Source organism: Solanum dulcamara, chromosome 7 (genome assembly GCF_947179165.1).
Source record: "Solanum dulcamara chromosome 7, daSolDulc1.2, whole genome shotgun sequence".
In the NCBI taxonomy this organism is placed as follows: domain Eukaryota; kingdom Viridiplantae; phylum Streptophyta; class Magnoliopsida; order Solanales; family Solanaceae; genus Solanum; species Solanum dulcamara.
Window position 1 is genome coordinate 7,110,942 of NC_077243.1, and position 9,711 is coordinate 7,120,652.

Below are 9,711 nucleotides of genomic sequence, written 5' to 3' on the forward strand. Positions count from 1 at the left end.
TAGATCTTTATTAATATCAAGAGATCTCACAAGCATTGAGGTACTAATGGATGTGCTTTATCCATATAAAACCTCTTTAAAATATTTTTAGTATATGTTGGCTGATGGACAAATATCTCATTTGCAAAATGGTCAATTTCTAGACTAAGATAAAATTTTATTTTTCCGAAGTCTTTCATTTCAAACTCATTTTTCAGACATTTTACTGTCTTTGAAAGTTATTCAGGACTTCTAATAATATTCAAATCATCAACATATACTACTATTATGAAAAATTTAGATCCAAACCTTTCATAAAGACACAAGGCAAATTGGATCATTTGTAAACCCTTCTTTTAGCAAATATTCGTTGAGACGATTGTACCATATTCGCCCTGATTGTTTCAATCTGTATAAGGATTTTTGAAGTTTTATTGTACAAATTTCTCGAGAATCCTTGTATGCTTCAAACACTTTGAATTCTTTCGAAATTTTCATAAAAATATCGTGGTCCAATTAGCCATATAAATAGGCAGTGACCATATCCATTAGGTGCATTCAAATTTTTCATGAACTGCCAAATTTATTAGTTACCTCAAGGTAATTGCATCCACTACATAGGAATATGTTTCCATATATTCAATGCCAGACCTTTGCGAAAATCCTTGGGCTAAAAGTCGTGTTTTATATCTTACGACTTCACCTTTTTTATTTCGTTTACACACAAAAACTCATTTGTACCCCACCGGCTTGACGCCTTCAAGTGTTCGGATTATTGATTTGAAAATTTCACGTTTTTCAAGTGAAGTTAACTCTTCTTGAATTGGATTCTTCCATTTTGGCCAATCATTTCTTTGTTTACATTCATCGACAGATTTTGATTCTAGATCCTCGTCTTGTTGCATTATTTCAATGGCAACATTATAAGCGAAAATATTATCGACCATAATATTATTTTGATTTCACCTTTTTCCTGTCAAGACATAGCTTATTGAGATTTCTTCATTATCATTATTTTTCAGATACTTGGACCTCCTCGGTGGTATCATTATTTGTTATGTCTCTGGCTCTTCTTAAGCAATTGCCTCAAAATTATGATCATCTTGATCATTTATTCCTTTCTTTTTTTGAGAATTTTTATATTTGGAACAATTGGTCTTCCACCTTTTAAGAATGGCCTAGACTCATTTGCCTAAACAAGTTGTCCTACCGAGACATCAATCCGAACTTGAGCATTAGAAGCTTGGATATGCGATTTAGTAATCCGTTGAAGGTTAGTAAATGCATCCGGCAGTTGATTTGCAATATTCTGTAAATAAATTAACTTTTGAACTTCTTGCTCACATTGATTTGTTCAAGTATCTAATTGAGATAGTGACAATGAATTTCAATCTATCTCATTTTCCAATTGCTTATGTTCTCCCCCTAATGTTGGATATACTGATTCATCAAAATGACAATCAGCGGATCTTGCCGTAAATAAATCTTCAATCATAGGTTCCAAATATTTTATAATAGAAGAAGATTCATACCCAACATATAACATATATTTTCAACCTTCTTTGAAGACCTATCTTTGTGTGATGCGGTGGAGCAATTGGAACATATACCGCACACCCAAAAATTCTAAGATGGAAAATGTTTGGCTCCTTTCCAAAAACCAATTGTAATGGGGATAATTCATGAAAATTGGTTGGCCTTATGCGCACAAGTGCTGCCGCATGCAAAATAGCATGGCCCCATACTAAAAGAGGAAATTTTGTCCTTATTAGTAATGGCCTAGCTATCAACTAGAGGCGTTTAATCAATGATTCTGCTAGACCATTTTGCGTATGAATATGAGCGACCGGATGCTTAATTTTTATTCCACCGACATACAATAATCATTGAAAGACTGAGATATAAATTCACTAGCATTATCAAGACAAATTGACTTTATTGCATAATCTGAAAATTATGCTCTTAACCTTATAATTTGAGCTAACAATATCGCAAAAGCCATTTTGCGAGAGTTGATAATAAGCACACATGTGACCATCTCGTAGATACATCTACCCAAAATTATAAAATATTTAAATAGTCCACATGAAGGATGAATTGGGCCACATATATCACCCTGTATACGTTCCAGAAATGCAAACCCAACCTTAGTTGTTGATTATTTAATAATCAGTTTTTCTTGGAAACAAGCAACACAAGATAATTCTTTAGATAGAAGAATTCTCAATAATTTTGCGCATAATATTATAATCGAGATGGCCCAACCAGTCATGCCAAATGATAATTTTGTTATGGTCAATAAATTTTTTATTTACCATGACATCTAGAAGGGAGCCTTGGAGTAACTGATAAAGTTGTTGCCATGTGACCAGGAGGTCACGGGTTCAAGCCTTGGAAACAACTTCTGGCAGAAATGCAAGGTAAGGCTGCATACAATAGACCCTTGTGGTCAGGCCCTTCTCCTGACCCCGCGCATAGCGGGAGCTTTAGTGCACCGAGCTGCCCTTTTTATGTGATTCAACCACATCAATACTTGTGTGGTATATTCCAGAAGAAAGTGCAAGTAATTTTTCATACACAAATCTTTTTTTTGTTTTTATTATAGTAATATAAAGGTTCAATCTTTCATTCATTAGCGGTTTCAATATGATAGTCATTTTGGTGAATAACTTTGAAACTTAATATGTTTCTTTGAGACTTACACCAATATTGTTCCCCAGGTAGTGATAAGGTTGCTCTTTCAAAGCTCTCAATTATTTTTATAATATCGGATATGGTATTAACATTGACCCCTTTCATAATCAAATAAGAGAAATATCTCTTTTTTTAATATAGTGTGTGTTATAGCACTATCCAAAGGGCACATATCTACATAACTCATCTTGGATTCAATTGAAAACTAAAAAATTTATTTATCTTTATAAAATAAAAGTACATTATAAGAGATAAGATAAGTAACAATATTGCTAGAAAACTTAAGTCTTTTTTTATTCTTTTTAAATAGATAAAAGTAAAAACATGATAATCAAAAGTACATAAAAACGACAACATATTGTAAATCATACAATAAAATTAAACATCAATTATGATCTCCAAATTAGTCTTCAACCTCCAAATGAGTAATATCACAGAGGCCATTAAAATCGTCATCCTTCAAAGCCAAATTCGCTTCAATATTACCCTTGTTACTTGAGAAAATCTTACCTCAACATTATTTGCAAATGTTAAGTGTGACTCTATCCGGAGAATAAAAAAAGAGGCACCACATTTATTTGCGTTTATTTTAAAGGAATTTTGATAAAGCCTGACAAAATGCTCAGGCGTTCGACATTCATTTTTCTAGTGGTCTTTCATACCACAATGATGATAGTTACTTCTTGAAAGACCACTTTGAGAACTCATATTGTTCTCCCTTTATGTTGACCATCACCATGACGATTATTATATCATTTTCTATCATTGCTACATCCACGCACATTATTGTGGCATTGATTTTTATTTTGTCTTCTTTCAGACTGGCCATGTGCTTCTACCACATAAGATTCCGATAACGAAGTAGTTCTAATGGGACGGGCTTCATGATTTCTCATTAAAAAAGCATTACGTTGCTCAACCACTAGAAGACATGAGATCAATTCAAAATATTTCTGAAAACTTTTTTCACGGTATTGCTGCTGTAATATCACATTAAAGGCATGTAAAGTAGTTAGTGTCTTTTCCAACATGTCCTCATCATTTATAGTTTCTCTTATATTATTTAGAGAACTTAAAAACTGGAAATATTCATATGTATACTTGTGTTTAGGATCTAAAAATAAAATAATTATATCATCTAAACATACCTTATAAGAGACTTCGTGCTGATAACGTGTTATAAATAAAATGACAAATCAACTTAAGAAGAGGAGTAAAGAGCAAATGAGTAATCTTATTGTTTTCTTCTCTTTTCTATATTCATCCATGCTTACAAGAATGACTATTTATAGGCCTAAAAAAGAAACAAATTATAGCGGAAACACATAATAGTGGAGATAAATTGTGGTGGTGGATAAGATATAGTGGAAACAAATTATGGTGAAGGATGAGATATAGTGAAAACAATTGTGGTGGAAGATAACATGGACATATATTATTTTACAACATTTGTTTGTTTATTTTGAATGTATATGCAATTGACTCCCTTCAATTTTATTGTCTTGTTGCTCTTTTTCTTTATTCTTCTTTTCTAATTTCTGGTAATCATTCAATTTTTCTTTTTTATATTTTATTTTATTTTATTCAACATATATTTTTTTTCAATATCCAATTCTACACAACTTTTGGTTTCCTTACTTTTGTCCTTTTTTTCTATATCAATAAAAAAGATAATCAAAATTGAAATATACCAAATTAATGGTAGTATATTATGATACTCATATGGTATATGTCATATACTAAAGGGTATTATAGAAGATTGGTTTATTCTTTCAAAAAAAATACTACCTAGTCATAATATCAATATGGTATTATATATTTACAAGGTACCATAAAAGAGTGACATTTAATTTTTTTGAAAAAAATTGTGATATCAATCTAGTATATATCATTTTGATATCATAGAAGACAAATTCATTCCTTCAAAGAACACGATTTAATTTTATATGATACCCACATGATATATATCATATATTAACATAGTATCAGAGTGGACTGATTTATTCCTTACTAAAATACTACCCGTTCATAATACCAACATGATGTCATATGTTGAATATACAATTGCTTGCAGCATGAAGTTTTGTTAACACTAACGTCAAACACTTCGTGTTTAAATGAATAGCTATACTGAAATTTATATCAAGAATAACTTGAATCAATTATCTATGCACTTCCTCTTGCATAACATTACCGGCTTACTCTTTAAGAGTGTCAAATCAAAAGGAAAGCGGCACAGGTGAAATGGTAGCAGGGAAAAGTAGAGAGCATTACGATATCTTTAGTAGACTCAAATATCAGTCCAAGCAAAAGTTGAAAATACAATATGTGGTCACGTAACTAAGTTCATTGGCGTTTCGCAGAGCTTTGCATTAGTAACCTTTATTGCTGAGTGTATTTCAAATAGACTTCGGTTTGATTTTCAAAAAGTTCTGATTGTAGTATCAAAAAGTCTGTCCTTGGTTTTAAGAAAGATAATTTAAACGATGATGGTTTTAGGATATGATATTGAACGCGAATCAAAATCCAATGAACACTACACAATCTTTTGACATCGTGATGGTCAAAGGAGCCTATGAAATTATAATCAGCGGTCCAGTTATCTTGTCGTCCGAAATAAACATTCAGAACTTACAGAAATCTGGGGCAACAGAATAGTTGTCCTTTAAATACGGGAAGAATCAAATTGGAAGGAGAATTCACAACTTATCACTTAAATTTGACAACTTTCACAACATTTGAAAATGGACTAAAGAGTGCATTTAGCATGGATAAATGTTACACATCGAGTATTATCTGCTAAAGATTTCTAACCTAAAACGAAATCATTGTCTGAACATAAAATGGATATCCAAAATTGAAGCACATGGTAACCATACATGCAGGATAAGATGGATAAGCACACAAGAGTATGACTGACTTTTACCTCGACGCTAACACACAAAAAAAAAACAAGGCAGACCCACTTGGAAGACAGCAGCCCAAGTAAATTTAAAATATCTTAAAAGGACAAAATTAGCATACTGATGAAAAAAGAATTCCAGACTAAAGATAAAAGGGCAAAACATGCAGACAAAAAGGTTCAACAATACCCTACATCTATAATACGTCCAAGCTGAAATTATAAGTCGGAAACAATTCATGTATTCATAAAAAACTCCTCCTTTTTATCTCTTAATTGGCAGCAGTAATTCTTCCAGCAACTTGGTCAAGATCTCTTTGGCCGTTGGATGTGATTCTCCTTCCACTGGGTAAAAGGAAATAACAGATATAAATCAGATCACTATAGGTAACAGAAACACAAGAAGTAGCAGCACAATCAAGAACAAACAATGTGACAAATGTGGCGCTTGATATTTATTTTGAAGGTCCTTTACGGCCCATTCACTTTACATTTCTTTATCATGATTTATAGAAGAACAAGAAATGCAACATGTTACCACACATAAAGCAATCATTAAATAACTAAATGATTCTACTAAAAATAAGTATCATTATCAAGACAGCAAATCTGAGTAGTTCTTCCTAACCAAAAGAATTCCATGCCTATAGCAACACCAAAAAACAAGAAAGATGCAATTTGATGGTGAAAAGAATACATACCCCTTGGGGTCAAAGTCAATGATGTTCATGGTCTGCAATTGCTGAAGAATGTGGCGTGCAACCGAACCACTGCTCTTGCAGAAATGACGTGGACGGCTGCCATTCCTCTGGTTACCACCATAGATTCTTCGGAATCCACCAACACCAATACCTCCTCTCAAATAGATCTTTCTTGCCATGGATGCTGTCCATAAAATTAAAAACAAAACAGAAGACAGTTCAGCAAGCCAAAAATTTATTTCACATGAATCCCTTCTTCAGTGTGAGGAATTAAGAAAGAACATACCAGCCCTAATGTAGTACCAATCAGGGTCATATGGGGCAAGCTCTTTCAATTTTCCAGTTTTGACAATGTCAGTCCACTCGGGAAGCTCCAACTACATATACAAAATTAATAAGCAGCAAGATCATTGTGATTTTCACCTCATATCAAAACAGTCATTCAGGAGCACGCTTATCCAAAAACTAAACAATACACCAGAGGGAAAAATAGACAGCAAGCTAGTCCAGAAACCAGATAACACTACTAGAGGGGGGAAATAAACAGTCTTTGTAATAATAAAGGGCAGACACACTCTTCCTACTGATCATTGTGTATAAGCTGATAGGATTTCAACTTTATGGTTTCAACGTTACAAATTCAAGTGCTAATAACTGGATTCTACATTTACATGCTTATAATCGATGAATTTCTTAACACAAATAAACATTGAGCAAAAGCTAATGTGTTCTGCTGAACCGTACATATCTAGGGTGTTGCATCCGTATCTGCCTTACATAAAAGGAAAATCTCATTCTCTCACACTCAGACTACACATTCTCCAAGGTAACCAAACAAGATATACACACAAAGTATGCATATTGACAAAACACAGCAGCAGATTCAGGTTCAAATCAGAAACATCATGTAAGCTGATAACAAGCCTTGCAGTCCTAAACATAAATTAACACAGAGTTTAGCATGATTTTAGAGTCTAGTGATAGTATTATTTAATGTATAGATTGGACAACTCCCCAAAACTTCTACAGTTTAAACACTTATTAGACAACTCTACTACACATATTGAATTACATCCTAGCCAAAGTATAAGCAAATCATATACAAAACATATCTAACAAAATGATATATATGATCTAATTAAAATCATTACCCTAACTACATCAGACACGGTATAAACTTGTATACACATACAAGTACATCGTGCACGCTGAGTTGCCAGAGGAGAGATACGAGAGAGAGAAACATACCTTGCCGGAGCGCTTGAGGTGAGCGGCGTAGGCCTTGACGAACTCGTGTGGTGAAACATCCTTCACATTTCTCGCCGGCTCCATTTTTTCGCTTCGCTACCCTTCTCCGTGCGGCGCCTTATGCGACTCTCTGCTCAGCAAGGGTTTGTATTGTAAGATGGAACAAGGAGCTAGGGTTTATATATTTATAAGGACTAGATATATGTGGAAAGGCCCATTTACAAAGCCCAACACTGCAATCTTAAGTGTTTGTTGGTGTTCTGTTTATTTTTTAAAAAAAAAATATCAATATTGGGAAAATATTATTTATCTACACATACTTATTTATCATATTTTTTATTATTTTTTATCATTTTTATTTCAAAAATCCTTTTTTTTCATCCAAAACCTCACTCATTCGGATACATTACTTTTTATTTTCTCTCTTCATATTTTCATTTCTCCAATCTCTCATATTTTCACTCCTTCAATCACAATAATTACTTCATTCTCAATCGATTTCAACTTCTTCAATAGGTAATTTTTCATCTTCTCCATCCGAAAGTTCACCCATCTGTGTTTTGTTAATTATTATTTTGCATATTTAAAGTCATGATACATATAGATGATTCTCCTTTTATCATTGGGATTGCCTAGTTAAATTTACATAATATTGATCGTGTTTATGATTTTGACGACGAAGATTGGATTGAAAACAGATCCAAATGATTGCACGATCCATTATCAATGACGAATCACAATGTTGAGAAGGGGAAGGCGAAGACGAAGAATGATGTATCTTTGTCTTCTAAAGTGACCATGGAAAAAAAAGGGGGGGGGGGTAGAAAAGTTTTTTGTTGTTGTTGCTTTGAGCAAATGAATTGTTGATTATTATTTTTTTCGATTTTTGTTGTTTATCTTTTGTGATACATATAGGTATAAATTTTTAATGTATCTAATTTTTTTGTTTCTTAAATTAATGTAAAATGCCTTCATTTCAACATAGTGATACATTACATTTAAATTGTGTTTTTGAGATGGATAGATTTATAATGATACATTACAATTTATGTATCTTGTTTAAATTGATAAGTACTGTATTTCTACTACATACATTAAATAAGTAATTAGTGCTCATAAGATGTTAGATTTGAGATAGATACATTATCATGTGGTGATCGCTAAGTATCGGATATATTTATTATAAATTTGAATTTATGTATCGTGCCTAGAATATTAGTGCATGATACATTACTATTTATGTTTAAGAAATATTGTAATTTTATAAAAGATACACTATACATATAATTGTTGTCAATAGCATTTTTTGTGTGTGATACATAACACAATTGTGTGTTGATATGTATACGATACATGTAATAAAGTTTAAAAAACTGTTGAATTCGATATATATTATGTATCATGTACATATCAATTAATTTGATATACAATGTCTTAACTATAGAACATTAAGGTTTTATGTATCAAGTGTATTTTTATGGCAATGTGCACAGACACATAACCTTCTAATTTGAATAAATATGAAAAAAATTTATTATTACAGATACATAACAACAACTGATACATGGTAAATTATATAATTTGTAATAATCATGTATCAGATAAATAATTAAAGGCACGAGACACACAAATTTAGATACAAAAATAGATCAGAACTCATATGTAATAGAAAAAGAGTATCAACAAAAAATAAAAACAAAAACAAATAGTTACTCTATCAATATTATATCATATACATAATTATTAATACGACACAAACTGATATTATTATAAAAACATTAGTATTTATGTATCAAGAATTATATTTGATACATAACCTTTAAGTTGAATAAGTACGAGTGTGTGTATCTGGTAGTAAAAGGTAAGAAATTTTGTTATGTATTTGATACATACAAATACACAACTATCAACATGATACATACTAATTTGTGTTTCAATAAATTAAGGTTATGTATCAAAACTATTATTTGAACACGATACATTGTACATGGTAAAAATGTAATGTATCAAAATGTTGAAATGAATGCATTATGCTACATTAATTTCAGAAAGAAAAATAATTAGATCCATTAAAAATCCGAACTTATATGTATAAAAAAATGAACAAAAAGTAATCGAATAAAACTCAACAATTTGATCTGTTGGAAGAAAAAAAAATGATGATGAAAACCTTATATACTTTCTTCT

General features: G+C 31.6%; 1 protein-coding gene across 1 annotated transcript; it reads right to left on the reverse strand.

Moving 5' to 3' along the window:
- Positions 1–5,694: 5,694 nt before the first annotated feature.
- LOC129896226 (40S ribosomal protein S19-3) lies at positions 5,695–7,688 on the reverse strand. The gene is made up of 4 exons (XM_055972082.1): positions 7,525–7,688; positions 6,563–6,653; positions 6,277–6,460; positions 5,695–5,920 (listed from the first exon to the last, which is right to left on the reverse strand). The coding sequence occupies exons 1-4, from the start codon at positions 7,606–7,608 to the stop codon at positions 5,848–5,850; spliced, it is 432 nt and encodes a 143-aa protein (XP_055828057.1). The 5' UTR covers positions 7,609–7,688; the 3' UTR covers positions 5,695–5,847.
- Between the last annotated feature and the right edge of the window lie 2,023 nt (positions 7,689–9,711).

Excerpts from the sequence above, each read along its gene's own strand:
- LOC129896226 (XM_055972082.1), bottom strand. The coding sequence starts at position 7,608 with ATGGAGCCGGCGAGAAATGTGAAGGATGTTTCACCACACGAGTTCGTC. Across the intron at positions 6,654-7,524 it reads ACCTCAAGCGCTCCGGCAAG|TTGGAGCTTCCCGAGTGGAC; the intron begins GTATGTTTCTCT and ends TTGTATATGTAG. Across the intron at positions 5,921-6,276 it reads ATTGACTTTGACCCCAAGGG|TGGAAGGAGAATCACATCCA; the intron begins GTATGTATTCTT and ends CCTTTTACCCAG.